At 38.0% G+C, this 19,169-nt stretch overlaps 1 protein-coding gene across 6 annotated transcripts in view; it reads left to right on the plus strand.

The window, feature by feature from the left end:
• epha5 (EPH receptor A5) overlaps positions 1 to 19,169 on the plus strand; it is a 296,129-nt gene that overhangs the window by 158,836 nt on the left and 118,124 nt on the right. For 3 of the 6 annotated variants that reach the window (XM_008118796.3, XM_008118797.3, XM_062957834.1), the window contains 2 exons: positions 7,989 to 8,144; positions 17,769 to 18,104. In XM_008118796.3, the coding sequence (XP_008117003.2) occupies positions 7,989 to 8,144; positions 17,769 to 18,104 (492 nt within the window). The remainder of the gene's footprint in view (positions 1 to 7,988; positions 8,145 to 17,768; positions 18,105 to 19,169) is intronic. The other 3 variants (XM_016996657.2, XM_008118798.3, XM_062957835.1) reach the window with 1 other exon arrangement.

The raw sequence follows: 19,169 nt of genomic DNA on the forward strand, positions 1-19,169 counted from the left end.
AATGTTTTATACTATTTACACAAAACTGTAATTTAAGATCGAACTGTCCAACTTTGATGGAATCATTATTCTAACTTTCAATGTAAATGTGCTTACGTATCCTTACAATAATAATAAATAGACTAAAATAATAAATGTAATAATAACAATAATAATAGAGAAAACAAATAAATATTGCATTTATTCTTTTACTCTATTGTTATTATAACAAGAATAGAGTAAAAGAGTAAATGTAATAATAACAATAATTATAGAATAAAAAAATGTAATAATAAGAAGAAGGAGGAGGAGGAGGAGGAGGGGGGGCATGGCAATCCCCCCATCAGTCTCCCTTGCTAGGAACCCCAAAGAGACACCCCAAAGAGCAGCTTCAATCTTTTTATTTTCATTTTCTTAGTTATCTGCAGAAATTTGCTTCTTTTTATCTGTGCCTTTTTTTTCTTATCTAAGGAACTGCTATTTAAATGAGTCATGGTGTCACATTCAGCATAAGTACCTTTTTATAATGCTATTGAATAAGAAATAGTAGATTTGTAAACAGTATAATAAAGTAAGACTTCATGAGAAATTAAACCCTTGTGATCCCAGTCAGTGTGTGGGAAGTCAATTCTAGTCAAATTTTCCTTCTTTTCTTCTTCTTTTTTAAAATGTATTTTAATATATTTTTGCAATGTTTATGTGAAAACGCTTTAGGGCTAAATCCAAATTTCCTCCCACAGACATGAATATGGCTTGTTAGGCAACAGTAAACCCTGTTGATTTCAATTCTACATAGATTGGATTTAGCCCCCAGTTCCACTCTTTAGAGCAATATACAGCACAGTTATATCCATGTCTGTTCAGAAATATATTTGACTGATTTCAGTTTAATTTAATGATTATGCAATTTTGTGGCAGAATTCTCAGTGTAGAAAAAAACCCCAAACTGGTGAGCCTTCAATGATATCCAGAAGTGGAAAAAAGAAGCATATATTGTGCAGATGTACTGTATGTGTGCCTTCAAGTCATCTTAGGATGAAGAAAAGATGGACTTTTATTAGCTTAAACCATTTCAGTTTATGGATGATCCTTGGTCACTCTGTATGAAAACTACAAGAGAAAAACACATAAGTGCATGACAGTTACAAACGGACATTACAAAAGAACATTATTATGTTTTTATATTGCTTATAGCTTATGTGTATGTGCTTTCAGGTTGGCCATCGGCTTATGATCACCTCATGAATTTCATAGGGTTTTCTTAGGCCACAAATGCTCAGAGGTGTTTTAATATTCCCTTCCTTTAAAATCTAGCCTGCAGCGCCTGGTATTCTTAAACAATATTTTATCACCAAGTCTGACCATCCTTAGCTTCTAAGAGTGCTTTCAGATAGCCTTAAAATATGTGACAAAGCAGGTTTTAAAAACCTGTTTTGATGCTGATTTGTGTCCTATTCCCACCAAAAAAACTGGTCTTTCGGGGGGGGGGGGGGGGGTATATGCCATCTCAATTACAGCCGCATTGAAGCCCCCTTAAAATATCCCCTAAAGATTTGGAATGGCAAATGGGGACTCACCCCCCGGCTAGTCCCAGGACTACCCAGAAGTGAGTCCCCACAGGCCGAATACCCTATTAGACCTGGGCCTATCAGGAAGGCCTGGGTCTAATATGGTATCTAATTAATCTATTAGAATTTAGTTAATTCCGAATTAATTCAGTTTTACTGGAATTAATTCGCTTTTACTGGATGCCTCCGTTAACAACCCAGACAGGTCCTAGGATATAGGCCTGTCTGGATGGGCCCTAAGATGAGATCTAGATCCTTCAGGGTATGTAGGCTACTTTGTACCCTGCACATACCCACTAAAATAAAAATTGCAGACATTTGTTATTCAGGAACAATTTACTGACAAAATGAAAGCATGTGAAAAAAGGCAGTAGATTTTTACATACAGTAAAGTCTCATATATCCAACCTTCGCTTATCCAATGTTCTGGATTATCCAACATAGTTTGCCTCCTGTCCAGATCCACAGCTCTTTCTCTAGGCAGCAAAGACTAAACTTTTTACGGATTTAACTTCTGATAGTGTTGATACTGTCAGTTCATTTTATGCAATTCTATCTTTATTTGTAGTCAATATTTTTAGTAGTCAATGTTTTTGTAGTCAACGTTTTCAATATATTGCAATGTTTGTAATTACTACAAAATGTTACTGTACATTGAACTGCTTTTTCTGTCAATTTGTTGTAAAACATGATGTTTTGGTGCTTAATTTGTAAAATCATAATGTAATTTGACGTTTAATAGGCTTTTCCTTGATACCTCCTTATTATCCAACATTTTCGCTTATCCAACATTCTGCCGTCCCATTATATTGGATAAACGAGACTCTACTGTATATATACGTCTTATGAAAAGTGTGTGTGTGTATGCATACACATATGTACATGGATACATTTAAGGTAACATGATGTATGTGAACTGATGTGAGAGAGGTTATTAGAAAATGCTGAAAGAATTTATCATTGAAGTATCTAAGAAGAAACTAACTTCATATCTGCTATTGTAGGGATCTCTACACGTGGGCTAAAAATCGGCAGCAGTGACCGTTTTTTGTTTTTGTTTTTTTGAGGTTTTGTTTTTTTTTTGCAGTTTTGCCATGGAGCCTGTTGGTTCCCTTCACACACCAGAAAAGAACTTCTGGGGTGAAAGTGCCGAAATGCCCCTGTTGCTATCTAAAAATAGTTGGTGGCACACAATGGGAAGCTTCCCATCTTTTCATAGGGAAAAATGGGTTGAGATAGCTTTCTGAGGCTTCCCCCTGTGTGATGAGGTAAAGGGGAATCCAGGATGATGCGGGGTGTGGGGCAACAGTTCCCAATGCCCCCTCGGCGGGCACCACAGAGATCACTGCAATACTTGATTCCAGCGGCGTGTGTAAAGAGGTCCCAGGGCATCCTGAGTTAAGTCATCTTCAGCAAAGCTGTATATGGTTTACAATAGACGTTCTTCATGGGAGCAGTCAGAGTGAGGAGAGTTTTTTAAAGGCTAAATGCTTAAATCTTTGTCCAGGAAGCTTCACCACCTTCAATTTTCTTCTGTCACCTGGGTCCTAAGAAGAATGTTAATCTTGCCACATTTAGCTTTTGAAATATTTGGAGGTATAATTGAGTGTAGAGATGCATCCATGTGTCTCATGCCCCTTGCAAACTAATTAAATGACATGAATATCTTTGTCATCTGCAAATTGCACTGCTTTATATCAGAATCTATCAAAGAAATTGTATGTCTGCTAGTTTACACAGAAGGGAACCACATCAAACTTTTTGTGTGTGGTAATGATTTTCTGTCTGTCTTGTTGAGACATAATTGGATAAATTCAAGACATCTTTGAAAGCTAATTACATCCTGTACCTTGTAGACATGAGTTGTCCTTGTAAAACGAGTTTCTGTCTTTGCTTTTATGTCTCTTCCCTTCAACAGTCTGTGTGCAAATGGTTTTGGTTATAACTTTGAAACAGAAATAAATGATGGGGACACACTCTTGCCTGCCATTCGCCTACCCTCTCTCTAGATTCCATAGATATTGAAATGTTAACATAAAACATCTCTATAGATTGGGCCATATTTAGAGATAGCCTTGGAGTAAATAAAAGTCCTGCATTTCATGCCAGGAACCATAAAGCACAAGGCCTGTATCGGGATAATTTATGAAGAGTCCTGCAGTGCAAATTCAATTCTGAATGCACTCTCAGGCTATCTGTTGTAATGATTTATATTCACTTTTAAGGGCTAGATCTCTGAAGGTATCAGTATCCTCTGTAAATGGAGCTTAGTTCTTCTGAGGGTGGCTTTTCCATTTTTCCCTTAGAAAGTTTCTCACAGTTTGTTTGCTTTGCTACTGTTCTATTATCCAGGTGGAGGCCACTAGAGAGAGAAGGATAATTTTATAGGAGGAAGTTGAAGGAGGAAACAATTTTTTCTCATTTTTGCTGGTTTTCCCCCCTCCCCACCTCCCATATCATACATGAGAGTTGTTTCCACTACGGGGGCATGGGTGGGGGAAAAACAGTAAAATACCGGGAAATGTTTTTTCTTTCAACCTACCCTTCACACGCATAAAATGGACTATCTTTCTCCTTCTAGCGCCTCCTAGTGGCTTCTGCCCCGATAATGGAACAGTGCCTTCACTTTTTTATTGTTGCTTTTTCTGCAGTGTCCAAAGTTGATAAGAGAGGGTGGTAATCCACCATTTCTCCCAGTATCTCCAGACCTTTCCAGAAAAACTCAAAATCAATGTGTGGCACTGCTTCTTTTTCTTTTCTTCATTATTCAGTTCTCATCATACTATGGTTTCTTTTTTCATTTTCATTTTAAAATTTGTCTTTGGGAGGGGAGTTAACAGTGGCTTTCCAGTATTGAAAAACCTTTTTTATATTTGGTATTTGTCATCCAGTTTCTGGGCCACTGGGTCAACTGTGACATCTTTGAAGCAACCATAACCTGCAGCTGAAATAAGAAACATTGAAAAGGTGGAAGAAAAGGGAATTTAAGGCACCATCAGGTTTTGTCTTTAGACTTGGAGCTGGGTGCAAGTCCCTCTGGGGTGAGCTCTGGCATACAGGAAAGTTCTCCCTTCCCCAGTTTGCTATGCTTCTTTCTTTGTCCCACTGAAAATATGAATTGGGCGAGGGTTGCTGAATCCTTTGAATACATAAAAGAGCAGAACTTGGTATTAATTATGTTTTCTTTCTTTTTCTCCTCTCACTTACTTTATTCTTTGAATGCATATTTCTTTGAGTGTAAGTTAGATTCTTAGTCTCAAATGTAACTATACACATAATAAAAGTGAAAATCTGTATGTGTGTATGATGTACGGGTATCCACTGGCATAGACAGCCTCCAGCCTCCACCAACAAGCTATAGTTCCCAGTGCCATGGAGCCACTAAGGCACTCCCTCCCAGGACATTGCAGGTTACATAGAGCACATCCCAGTGTTCCTTTCTCTCTCCATTTGTATTACCCCACCCACTTCCTCTCCCTTTGGAGAGGCTTTGTGGGTGATTTTCTTGGCATGAGAGAGGTCTAGGTCATCAGTCTTCAGAGAACACTGAACCCAGCCGATGACAAATTTGGACCAAACTTGCCACACAGACCTAACACAGCCAACTTTGAATACTGGTGGGGTTTGGGTGTGATTGAATTTGGCATTCGGGAGTTACAGTTCACTCGTATTCAGAAAACACTGAACCCAACCAATGTCCGATCTGGACTAAACTTTGCACACAAACCCAACATGGCCAACTGTGAATACTGGCAGGCTTTGTGGGTGATTACCCTGGGAATCTGGGAGATGTAGTTCACCCTTATCGAGGGAACACTGGGCCCAGAAGATGACAGATCTGGCACACATCAAATTTGGCACACAGACCCAATATGGCCAACTTTGTATACTGGCAAGATTTAGGGGTGATTGAATTTGGCATCTGGGAGTTACAGTTCACCCGTGTTCAGAAAATACTGAAACCCAACCAACGTCAGATCTGGGAGGGGTGGCCCAAGATTTTAGAGAATTGTAGTTCACCCACATCCTTACACATTTTCTAATCGGGGCATTCATTAAAAACAAAAGCAAAGACTGAGTTTTTTTCTAAGAAATAGCATAACCTATGACCAAACTGATATAACCTAACATTTAAAAACAAACAAGGCCCTTTTCAAACAATCCAGGCATTGCCGGGTACCCAAGCTAGTTAATATATAAAGAAGTGTGTGTCAGTGAATTCAGTGCAGTTTGCTCTCAATTAAGTAGATGCTTATAGACGGAAGTTTCCCAAATTAGTAATTACAAAACAACCAATTTCATAACTGGAAATATTCTAATATACGTAACAATATGTATTCTTTTATCCTTGGAAATGACTGCTATTATTTTGGCATGATTAAAGGTGGATGGCTAGGAATATAAGGTCAAAATTAACTGTATATAACAAACATAGCTATATCTATTTCTATAACCAAGTGTTCACTATTGCTAGCCAACCAATGCTAACATAAAGATCCATGCTATTTTAAATGCAGAATATTCAAGTTAAAACATTCATATAAAATGTTCTTTTTCCCCACCTGCTGAAAAGAAGTAAATCTTCCAGCCGCTATTATCTAAGTCACAACGACTTGAATAATAGGCCCCTAGTTACAGCCAACAAGCCCTGTTGTATAGACACATTAAATCCTAAATGCGCGTATTTTACAGGGACATGTCTGGCTTGGAGCATTCTTTAAGGAATCTGGCAGATATGTGGTAATTCAAAATTCTTCTCAGGTTCTCTGGGGGATGGGAAAACAAAGACTGGGGAAGAGAACCTTTTAAGAATCCCTTGCAGCTCTTTCTCTGCAAATACCCCTTCTCTCCAGGACATCACTGCTGTTATTTTCTTTTTTTCCTCCTTTCCTTCTTTTTTGGCAAACACATTTATTGTTGTAACAAGAAATCTTAACAGAAATTGAAAATTGTATTTCACAATTTTTCTTCTTTTGCATACAGAAAGTGAAATATGTGTTAATATTTTTAATGGTTTGGTAGACAAGTGAAAATGGTTTTGCCATAACAATCAGCAAAATGATTGATCAATGTATGAGTAAATAAATACACTGTTAATGTATGAGTAAATAAATACACTGTTATCTTTCACACTGAAATTTAGAAGTTTAATTTATTTTTTAAATTTTTTCTCTTCTCTTTTGTTCTTTTTTCATTCTTTTTGTTTACTCTCCAGCACTTTTTCCTCGCTATCCTATACTTATTATGTTTTCCTTGCTTTCACTGTGACATTACTTATAACATAATAAACATTATTTTTTAAAAAATTAGAAGTTTAGTCAAAAGATCCACTTGTTCAACTTATCCACGAGTCAGTGTAACTCTGCTCAGTTATAGGGGTGGTTCCTTTCTTGTATTAAGCATTCATGCTGTCTTGACTTTTGTTAAAAAAGTGGTGGAAGAATTTTTTGAATGTCTGAATGGAAAGGGAATGACAGCCAACAGCAGCGCTGGCAATTTCCTTTTGTTTTGTCCATGGGTCGTATCAAAATCTTTAATTTTGCCCCCAAAACCTGCCCTTGACTTATACACAAATATATATGGAAAGTTCTAATTAATGTGTACAAACATAGAAATTAATTGGGAAGTTGAGGGAAGCCATGGTGCCTTTATATTCTGCTTTGGTTAGACCTCACCTGGAATACTGTGTCAAATTCTGGCCACCACAGTTCAAAGGAGATATTTATAAACCAGAAGGTGTCCAGAGGAGGGCAACTAAAATGATCAAAGGTCTGGAAACCATGCCCTATGAGGTGCATCTTAAAAAACTGAGCGTGTTTAGCCTGCAGAAAAGAAAGTAAAGAGGAGACATGATAGCCATGGATGCCTCTTCCTTATGACATTCTTTCTAATATTTATACATGACTGTCATCTGTCCTTTCAATTTTCTCTTCTGCAGGCTAAACATATCTCGATTATCTGCTTATCCCAGATTATATGGTAGTGGAGACTTGTATAGCACAGTTCAAAGCAGATAATCTAGGATGAGATCCTGGGACATAGGGCAGTGCAGAAGGGCCTAAGAAGCTCTATGTTGGGCTTTACCTACATGGAGATGTCTATGTATAGTTAGAGCTATTAATGTTAAGTTTCTCTCTACATCAAGCATGGGCAAACTTTGGCTGTCCAGGTGTTTTGGACTTAATACTGACTGTTAGGAATTATGGGAATTGAAGTCCAAAACACTTGAAGGGCCAAGGTTTGCCCATGCCTGCTCTACATGTTAGCACAAGAGTTCTTTAAATTAGGTGGAAAGCTGATTCACCTAGGCTGCCTACACAGCTATTTTCACATAATTTGTATATCAATAGTTTCCTTATCTGGGTTTAATAACTAAATCCTTTGAAGATCCTGATGTGCTAGTAAGAGTTGAAATTCTTATATGTTGGTTCTTCCTTTCAGCATGCCCACTGGGATTCTTTAAGGATTTGCCCCAGAATCAGATGTGTAGCAAATGCCCGCCACACAGTTACACACGTGAAGAAGCATCGACCTCCTGCGTTTGTGAAGAACATTTTTTTCGAAAGGAATCTGATCCACCCACAATGGCCTGTACAAGTGAGTATATTTGTTTTTATTATATAGAAGTGCTTGATAACAGATTATGTGTCCAAATAATTATAATCATGGAGCACGTTCAGTAATCACCTGGCATACTTTGGAAAGGTCTCATCCAGAGAACCTTTCAAGCCCAACAGTCTTATATATTTACACTTAGATAAATCAGAAATTGAACCTGCAAATTTGAATGTGAAAAATAGATGCAATTTGATCAACTATACCTATTGTCCGAGGCTGTCCAGAAAATATATTTCAGGCAATTTTTTCCGAAAAGTTGACCTTTGCATGTGATATTTCATGTGAACCAAATTAAATAAGATGGAAATAGGCATGCTTAAGTACTTGCCTGCATTATTCTTACACAAGAACAAAGGTGTGAATGCATAACCAGTTTCCTTCTCTCTTCGTCTGGCCTAGTCTTAATTTTAGGTCTGAGCTGGGAGGAAAAATGGAAACTAAGGTAGAGGGACAAGATTCATGTTAAAATTAGTCCCACCACATTTTCTTTATATGTGAACAAGGCAAATATGTGAGTAACAAATATAACGGAAACCATCACATGGCTTAAATAGAACGTTAGTTCTAGACAAAATAAACACATTAAATCCAGGGAATTTACATGCTTGGTGCCTGACCATGATTTCAGTTATTCCGTGGATATGCTGTATTTGGGATTAACATCTAGATTTTTGGCCCCAATAATAAGGTATTTGCATAGAAGATAAGGAATGTTGTCCCCACTAAAGCAAGGAAAGTTGGGATAACATGGGTAAATGTTCCATCCAGAATTCCAGTTTCCTACAGTCATCTTTGCCCCTCAATCCCCCCTTTAAAAAAAACTGATAAATGCAAGTTGCCTGAGATGCTTTTATTCCACTATATGTTCATTTAGAATATCTCATCTCTTCCTATATTTCCCCATCCATCTGTTTTCCAGCTCTATGTTTTCCTCTGGTTCTGCTTACAAAATACATTTATTATTACACTCCAAAAGCTAGAGGATGCAAACATGGTTGCAGGGAAGCTCATGTTGTGGGTTGGACTGGATGGCCCATGAGGTCTCTTCCAACTCTACTATTCTATGATTCTATGTTGTATGGACCAGTATGCCTCTGGTTTAGGTTTATACATGGAACTACTAAGATGGAAAAAAGATGGAAGGGTCTTTTGCCCTAGGTCTGGCAGCTAAAAACAATTTAGATACCTTGTTTACCCTTTGCCATATAAAGAAAGGAAGAAACCAGAGTTTCTTGAAATGCTAGAAGCAACCATCCTGATAAAATGGTTTGCTGGGCCACACAATCATAGCAAAACTATATGTGAAGCAAAAATTGTTACTACATCTATGGAATTGGAAAAATAGGTCTAGTATTTTTTGGAAAGAGTTGTATGGGAAATCCCTATATTCCAAGGAAACTATATATCAGAGAAATTGTAGTCATAAGTATATATCATTTTTGCATCAGAAAAAAGAAACCATATGGTAGAAAGGGGCAGAGTTGCAAAAGAAGTCTGATGGTGAAACATCTGAAAAAGTTCAAATGGCAACTTGTGCCATCAAGGTCTGATGTTCAGATAAGTGCTTTAGGTCCTCTTTGCCTCTTCCTAGAATGTCATGAAGGGATAGATATCTGATTTGAAGTCTAGCATCCCTTCATCTCTCTCAGATGGACTGTGTTGATCTAACAGGTCCCAGCATTGTTGAGCTATTCTACGAAGGTGTGAATCTTTGCTTAGGGACCACCATTGCTCATGTATTGATGTTGGAGTCTTGGGATCTCTGGCTCTCTAGTGGTGCTTGGCCCTGGTGTCTCCTCTTTTGTAAACAATATTCTAAGTGAGCGAATGGCCTGAAGGTTTAATACAATACAGATTTTATAAAAATAGGGTGAAGAAATTACTAACTGGGAATAAGATAGGTAGAGTATCTTATATATAACATGATATTTGGTGCTTAATTTGTAAAATCATAACCTAATTTGATGTTTAATAGGCTTTTCCGTAATCCCTCCTTATTATCCAAGATATTTGCTTATCCAAGGTTCTGCCGGCCCGTTTAGCTTGGATAAGTGAGACTCTACTGTATTCAAAAATATGAAATCCAAAACACTTTTATCCTCATGCATTTTAGATAAGGGGTACTCAATCTGTAATATCAATGACATAAGGATTAGTTAATAAATACATTTTGCCAGGTTTAAGTCCTCTGGATATTGAGCTTTTCTGATATTGCTCATACATTTCCAAATGATTTTTCCAAATGAACCATTCCTTTTTTAAGAGAAAGAAAAAAAGAAAAAAAAATGAATTCAGAGCATAGATGCCATCTCATAACGTGGAACCCTGTCTCACTAGCTCACTGAGTATATGTAGAATTGCATTATAGTTACTCTTAGGTCCTATTGAAATCAGGATGATGTGACTCAATTTGTCCCATTCGTTTCAAGGGAAATTAAATCCATTTAACTCTGGATCCAACCCAAACAGCTTTTTTTTAAGATAAGGAATAAGAAGTGGAAGCTCATGTGAAATGTTAAGAGGAACAAATATAATGGAAATGATGGTGTCAGTATTGAGTTTGTATTAGCAAGAGAGGGAGATTAGTGGAGTCAATGTAATTTATTTATATTTTAGTAGAAACTTTTGGAAGACAGAGCTTACCAACAAAAGAATAAGATTTTTTTAAAATTTGGGTTTTATTAATTTCTTTAATTATTTTTGTAAATGGCTGTACATTTTGGAAATTAATACAAGGGCCATCTAGAAAGTAGGTTACGTTTTGGAATTAAAAATGAACAAAGTATAGGAGAAAACATTTACCATATGCAATTGAAAGCCAGACCCAAATACCACTTCTCAACATAGTCCCTATTGAAATGTAGGCACTTATCATAGCAATAAATGACCTTGGAAACCCTTTTCCCACCAAACTTTGCCACTTTGCTTGCGTCCTCAACCAGGCGGGTGCCCCTTCCCGCAGCTGTGCATGTGCATGCGCTCAGCTTTCCCCCACGCTCATCCTGGATCGCTTTTCTAAGGTTTTGCAAATGCTTGCAAGGAAGGTTATGGCAACCGTTTTTTGGGACAGGAAAGGTGTGCTTCTTGCAAAACCTTAGAAGAGCGTTCCAGGATGAGCGTGGGGGAAAGCTGAAAGCATGCACATGCAGAGCTGCGGGAAGGGGCACCCGCCTGGTTGAGGACGCAAGCAAAGTGGCAAAGTTTGGTGGGGAAAGGGTTTCCAAGGTCATTTATTGCTATGATAAGTGCCTACATTTCAGTGGGGGCTATGTTGCGAAGTGGTATTTGAGTCTGGCTTTCAACTGCATATGGTAAATGTTTTCTCCTATACTTTGTTCATTTTTAATTCCAAAACATAATCTACTTTCTGGATAGCCCTCATACAATAGGAGGCGGAACTCATATCTGATGGGACAAGAATCATAATTGTCATTTGTTTCATACCAATTATCAAGGGCACTTCTTCTTAAACCGACCTAACCAGGGTCCCCTTGGGTCAACGTTGGGGTCAAGAAAGATTTGGCAACAGTAAAAGGTTTCTGAATGTCACCTTTTTATAAAAAAATCTATACTGTTTCAGCTCTACTCCACAAAAAGGCAAATTGGGATGTTTAGCAAGCTTTGCAAATGCGGATTAATTATCTGTATAAGTTTGATTTTGTACCTATTTTATACCTATTTCACATACAAATTTCTCAGGCGGAAAGGAGTGTGGAATGGTTTAAGAAGCCCTGATCTAGAATATAGGAAAGATATCACAATGATGGAAGGTGCATGTGAGAGAGTAATAGTTACCAAATATTTGTGCTAGTGTATGTGTAGTCTACATGTGTATGTCAAGGGGTACAGCTTTGGGAAGGTGGATACTGCCCCAAGGAAATTTTGTCCCTATTTCTTATTTCTAGCATTGCAGTATTTTAAAACTTCAGATGAACATTTAATGACACAGTTTGGACATCGAAAGAAAAGTTACCATGGGAATGCAAATACAGCTGATGTAAAGGTTCTAGGCATGAATTATTTTCAGTGTGTCCCTTTCTGCAATAATACGAATTTGGGGACTGAAAAAAAAATGTAATGGGTTTCCCTTCCTTCCTCTCATCCTTCCCCATAATGAGCTCAGGTGCCTAATAGCACAATCACAACTACTGTTACAATAATAAACCTAAAATTAGATGAAAAAAAAGCTTGTATACATTCACGTACAGAAAAGCAGACAAAACCACCTGACCTTTAACTGCAGTTTCACCTCTATTATTTTTAGTTACATCACAGAGTAAATTACCAAAGCTAAAACAAAAATATATACAGCTCAGAATCATTATTTTCTTCTTTCTTTTAAAAACTGTCACTAATTACATGTGCACACTGCCCATTTAATTCCATGGGTTTCGAAGCAGATTATCTCTGCACCAACTGCCAAAAATTGGAAGCCTAGATTTGACACCCACAAAATGAAAACAGAAAAAATTTGTCTCATGCTTTGCAGTAAACTCCTCTAGTGGGATTTTACTGATCTTTTCTATATCTTGTTTTTCCCCCTGTTCTCAATCAACTGACGGCCCTTCCACACAGCCATATAACCCAGAATATCAAGACAAAAAATCCCACAATATCTGCTTTGAACTGGGTTATCTGAGTCCACACTGCAATATATTCCAGTTCAAAGCAGAAAATGTGGGATTTTATTCAGCTGTGTGGAAGCGACCTCAGATAAGAGTTTGGTTTCTTTATATACACATAAGAGGCAAAGTAAGTATTCACATTGACCCATGGATAAATTGACCCAGGGGTTTTTTTTACTATTTTTTTTAACTAAAATTTATAGATTTAAATATAGGCTACCTCATTTTAGTTCTCAAACTTTTTGAGCTGTAGAGCCCTTTTTGAAGCAAAACTTTTTCATGGATCCCCAAGAAATGTTTATATATATATATGTGTGTGTGTGTGTGTGTATATATATATATCTCAGACATGGGTAAACTTTTGGACACAGGAGCCGCATTGTGTTTTAAAACCTAACAGATGGGAAGGGCCAATGCCAGATGGGTGGAGAGTGCTTGTGTGAACTAATTGAAAAAACATGAACAAATTCCTATGCAAACTGTGCATATTTTGTTTGTAGTACAAGAACAGGAAAATAAGAAAGAACAATACAATATTTTAAATGCAGAACAATTTTAACTAACGTAAGTTTAACGGTATTTCACTGGAAGACCCCAGGTGCCATCCAGTCAAACCCCCTTCCATCATGCAGGAAAAGCACAATCAAAGCTCCCTCAACAGATGACCACACAGCCTTTGTAATAATAACAATAACAGAAATCCAAGGAATCATCCAGTTCAACTCCCTTCTGCCATATAGGCAAAGCATGAAGCGTCCCTGGCAGATGGCAATACAGCCTCTGGAGTAAGAGTAGTAATAGTAATAGTAGTAGTAATAGGAGCAGCCTCAGAGGCCATCTGGTCAACTCACTTCTGCCATGCAGGAAAAGCACAATCAAAGCACCCCCTGAGTGGTGGGAGATAAATAGGGTTTGGAAGCAAAGGAGGTGCAGGGGGGTGTTTGGGTATCAAGAAAAAGAGTCTGGGAAGTGAGGGAGGCGGGGAGAAAGGGTCTGTGCCCCGTGAGGATGCTGCTGTTGTTGCTGCTGTTTTGGCAACTCCAAACTTTTAATTTTCCTGCATTTCTTAGGAGAAGGAAAGAGGAGGAGGTGGGAAGCAGCATGGTGCTGCGGAGCTCCTCACTATCACTCTCAGAGCCGCAAGGGCTCCATGGAGCACAGTTTGAAAACCCCTGCCATAGAGTGTGAGAAGGGTAATGGTAGCATACTGCAGGCAGTTGTGAGGGTTTTGGGCTTGAAAATACATGTTTTGTGAAAAACACACAGATTTCTGAATGGAAAAAATGCTGTTTGATTTGTTTGGTTCTTGTAGAAAACACATGCAGGCAAGCTACAAGTGAGTTTCCTGTACAAGTATTTGCACAAATACTAAAATGTTTGCCTATTAGGTCAAAATCAAGTTTTCTGCAAATGTTTGCTGAGCCAAACCCATGATTTTGCACAGAAGATAATGTATTTTACAAAAAATGCCCCTTTTTGCCGGGAAAAAAAACCAAACATTTTCTGCATCATAAAACAAAGGAGGTCTTAAATACAAAAAAATCTTACAGCTGTTCCTTTTACTTGAGAGATTTTCCTAAATGTTGAGACACTTGATTTTCATTTGGTATTCTTATTTGTAAAATAGTGGAAGTTTTATTGCTATGTTTAGGCCCATGGAAGTGGCAATGGAAAGCAACAATGGTGCTTATGAAAGGATTTGTACATGCAATATGTGGAAATATGACAAAAAGGTTGGATATTTTTACAAGTTACTCATTCTACTTTTTGTTAGTTTTATATAATCTTTTAATAACTAACTGAGCAGAAAGTTCTGTTTTTTTCAACTAAATTGAATTTAGAAGTGCCTAATCTAATACAGTGTTTTCAGGGTTACTCAGCCAAGTGCCTTTGAATGTTCACATGTGGGGATGAAGATGGTTGTTAATTTGATCACTTAATTAGTTTTTGAATTTGCTTTTGCAATCCAGTGGTTTAGGAGATAAGGCATGATCAGTGTCTGAGACCACAACGTCAGGATTTTCATGGAATCACATCTACTAGTTTATTGATGCATGGTGCTTAGACATAACATTAGTTTCACATAAAAATAACATTATAGAAAAATATAGCAATATTACTCAATATTGTGAACAAACATGGCATTATGAATGATCAACAAATGGCATAAGAATGCAATCAATCAGATAAATCAGATAGCAGATAACAAAAAAATGAATGGTTTAAGAATGGCATTTGAATTTTATTGATAAAGCAATCTAAATAGCATTTACAGGACTGCTTCTTCCTCTTAAAACTCCCTCCAGCCCAAGTTTAAGTTCCTGGCTGTTTCAGGATGTTATGCTCTGACAGTCAAAATTCATATCTACTAATCCCAAGACCAAATATTTCACTGATATTTTTCTTCTCCCTTGGAGACAACTAAGGAATTTGACAAATGTACCAGTTATTTACTACTAAGTTGTACCAAAGGAAGGAAAACAAAAACATATCTTAAAACGTTTCAGTGAAGATGCAAGAATGACACAGAACATTATTTTATGATTGATCAGTGGCAGGACAAGCTAGCTTTTCACATTGTATACATCCATTTAATTACTTGTGTGAATCTTCACCTTACATGTGTGTATGTACGTCTAGGGGTGTAGAGGTTTCCACATTCAATTTGACCCATACATTGTTTCTATCGCATTAGGTATATTTCCTCTCATGAGATTTTGCTTTTTCAAGTCATCCCTAAAATGCCAAAGTTTCACATTAGTCCTATACAGACATTTAAAAGCATTTCAAAGCTTACTTGGCCCCTCACGTTACTTGTTTTGAAAGGCAGTGGGTACAAAGAGGAAATACTTCCTCGCAGTGGAGGCTATCCATCTTTGTGTAGGAAAATCAGGCATTTTCCTATGAAGAGTCTCCACAGGTAAAATAAATACTTTCCTCTTCATGTAAGCAAATCATTGAGAAAAGAAACAGGGCTACCATATTCTTTTTCTCGTTTGTTATATCGTATCCATATACTTTAAATCCCTAAATAGGCTAATTGACTATCACTTAGATCCTTCAAAATTCCAAGCATCCCACAGAGAAGGAAGATGCTGCTGAAGAGACAATAGGGAATACCTAAACATTTCCACATTTATGGATAGAGCCACATCTTAGCAAACAGAGCACTAATGCATCCAGTGACTGGCTGAAGGAGATCAGGAGGAATGGAGAGTCAGCAGCTGTAAATGCTAAGCTACCATCAAGAGCATATAGTCAATGTGTAGCTGTGATCTGCACAGGAAAACCTGCAAAGTCTTGGCCTCAATATGATTCTCCTTCCTTCAAAAGCCTGCAGGCACCTGAAGCAGCCAGCTGACTTTGCTTCATGATTAGGCTGGCTCTGGCCTGGAGAATTTTTGATTTCCCATTTCTTTTGTTTAATTGCTCTTATTTACTGATGGTGCAGCTCACCCACTGTGTTTGGCCACCGTCTAAAAGCATAAGCTCTCTACTACTTCCTTTTGTCCAAGTGGACAATTTAGAGGGGTCATTTATGTGTGGAAAGCATAATCTTCACCACTCCCTTTCTGTACACCTTTCATGGACAAGACTAGCTTTGGTGAAAAACCTGTCCTGGAACGTGATCTGGAACAGGAGCACTTTGTTATTGTGTGATGTATGAAACCCTACCAAGCTCCTAAAAAGATATGGGCTACATCCTGGGACCTCTTCTCAAGGATAGCAACACAGAAGCAGGAATCAGTTTGTCCTCAGTACCAATTTAAAAGCACTTGATTCCCCTTTTTGTTTTTATTGTTTAAATCAGGTTGGAGATAGGAGAACCAGGAATATTGCATACAGGTCAGGGTTGACTATGTGTCTGCAGCAAGGCAATAGTATTAGTATTTTCAAGGATGCTCTGACATATACCATTCAACTAGATTTCAAATAGGATTGACCCATATGATAGATCTTAAGCATGATATCAGCAACAACCCCCCTTCCCAAATTGATGTCATGGAGAAATTAGATATAGTATGGGGTTGTTGTATGTTTTCCAGGCTGTATGGCCATGTTCCAGAAGTATTCTCTCCTGACGTTTGGCCCATCCTCAGAGGTTGTGAGGTATATACCTCTGAGAATGCCTGCCATAGATGTGGGCGAAACATCAGGAGAGAATACTTCTGGAACATGGCCATACAGACCGGAAAACATACAACAACCCTGTGATCCCGGCCATAAAAGCCTTCGACAACAGATATAGTATGCTCTAGCTTGGAGCTGCATGTTGAAATACCATTAGTAGGATGCAGTTCTTCCTTGCTGATCCGTTAAACAGAGGTTTACAGGCAGTGATGGATGAAAATATTGTATTGCAGGAAAGCTGTCAATTTCAGCAGGCTGCTGGGATATATGAAAAGCATTCCAGTTTGGTTGCTGGGATTCCAACAGAGAGCACAAGGGCAATTTGATTGAATAAGCACTCCTTGGCTGGAATATTGTTAGTTAATCTCAATTAGAGTAGACCCATTCAGTCAGTTGTTGAATGTGAGTCAGCATGCAGGGAAATTTTATTTATTTAAGGAGCTTAGTCTAGTTGGGACTAACAATAAATTTTAGGCCCTTACATAAATCAGCAAGAATCTATGCTAAGGTTTGACAAAGATAAATAACACCATCACTTTTTTCTAGTTTAAATTTCAAAGTTGTTGGTGTGCCACTCATTTTCCAGAGAAAAACTGAACCAAAGGTAGCTGATGTGGCATGGATTTAAGACTTCTTAGCTGAAAAAATTGAGCTTGATATTCTGGAAGGAGTGGAAAGGTTTGGGCAATGCGGCATTTCACAAGTGGCACCCACTAGCTCAGGACCAGTAAGAAAGCTGATGGGCTGTGTTGATGTTGCCTTTTCCCCCTTCTAAGAAGTATCAGAAAGTTTGGCCAACATTTTGAATCTGATTCTTACCCTGTGTTTTTCTCACTTTACACGCCAGGACCCCCCTCTGCTCCCCGGAGTGCCATCTCAAATGTTAACGAGACTAGTGTCTTTCTGGAATGGATTCCTCCTGCTGATACTGGTGGAAGGAAAGATGTGTCTTATTATATTGCATGCAAGAAGTGCAACTTGCACTCGGGGCTCTGTGAGTCATGTGGCAGTCATGTCAGGTACCTTCCACAACAAAGCGGCCTGAGAAACACTTCTGTGATGATGGTGGACCTGCTTGCTCACACAAACTATACCTTTGAGATTGAGGCAATGAATGGTGTATCCGACCAGAGTCCAGCTGCACGGCAATTTGTATCAGTCAATGTAACCACAAACCAGGCAGGTAAGTGCATTTTCACAATGGGAAATATAGGTTTTTTTGGTGGGTTTGGCCAAGGTAGATTGCTAGGCTGGAACTCTCAGTAAAGCAACTATTGAATGCCTTTTAAAAATGGCACGATTTAGTTTTCAGTAATGTGTTTATGTTTTCATTTTCTTTGTTTGGATAAATCACATAAATTACTAAGATTCATAATATAAATAATGCTTCCTCTGCATGGAGCTGCTTATGGAGATTTTTTTCCTGTCACATTAGCCATAAAGTGGAAGACATGGAGGTATTTAATCTTTGTTGGTATGACGTGTGGTTAAATATAGGTAGAATTAAGCAGTTTTTCAGTGGCCTTTCAGTTACTGTTTCTGAATGATCATAGTTAAAAATATTGAATATGTTTGTTGTATTGCATTGAATTTTGCTGGTTCCTACCATGATGACAAGTATTGTTTGCTAGCATTCAGGTTTTGTGTACACACTACAGTGGAATCTCTACTTAAGAGCATCCCAATTTAAAAGCATTTTGAGTTAAGAGCTGTCACTCAGCCCAGGTTTCACTTTGGCATAAAAGCAGAAATTTGAGTTACGAGCTAGCAATTTGAGTTAAGAGGGATCACTAGTGTGATAGTACTGGGCTTCAGGGCTTAAAGGGAGTAGCCTCCATGCCTCATGCTCTTATCCACTTTGGGAGATTGTTGTCTGTTTTGAGGAACTTCGAGTTAGTTGATTTTATGTAGTTTTTATTCCTAGTTTGTTTGGCTTCATGAAGAGAGAGGGAGAGAGAGCAAGGGAGGGAGGGAAGATGCAATGAATATAGTACGATGATGCTTTGGCTTCTTCACTTTGTACTCTTTGCCACAACTTTGTAATTCTAACATTTTAAAGCTGATCTTTCTTTTTTATTGTTCTATGTGAATGTGCAGGTTTGCCTTGTTGTTACACTGGCTAACACACATTTTGTTTCCTTACATGTGCTTCCTTACCACAACTGTGTGCTTCTGCTATTTTAAAGTTGATCTTTCTTTTTTATTATTCCATGTGAATGTGCACTTATACATTATTTGTTGCTTATGA

This window comes from Anolis carolinensis, chromosome 6, assembly GCF_035594765.1.
Source record: "Anolis carolinensis isolate JA03-04 chromosome 6, rAnoCar3.1.pri, whole genome shotgun sequence".
Lineage (NCBI taxonomy): Eukaryota > Metazoa > Chordata > Lepidosauria > Squamata > Dactyloidae > Anolis > Anolis carolinensis.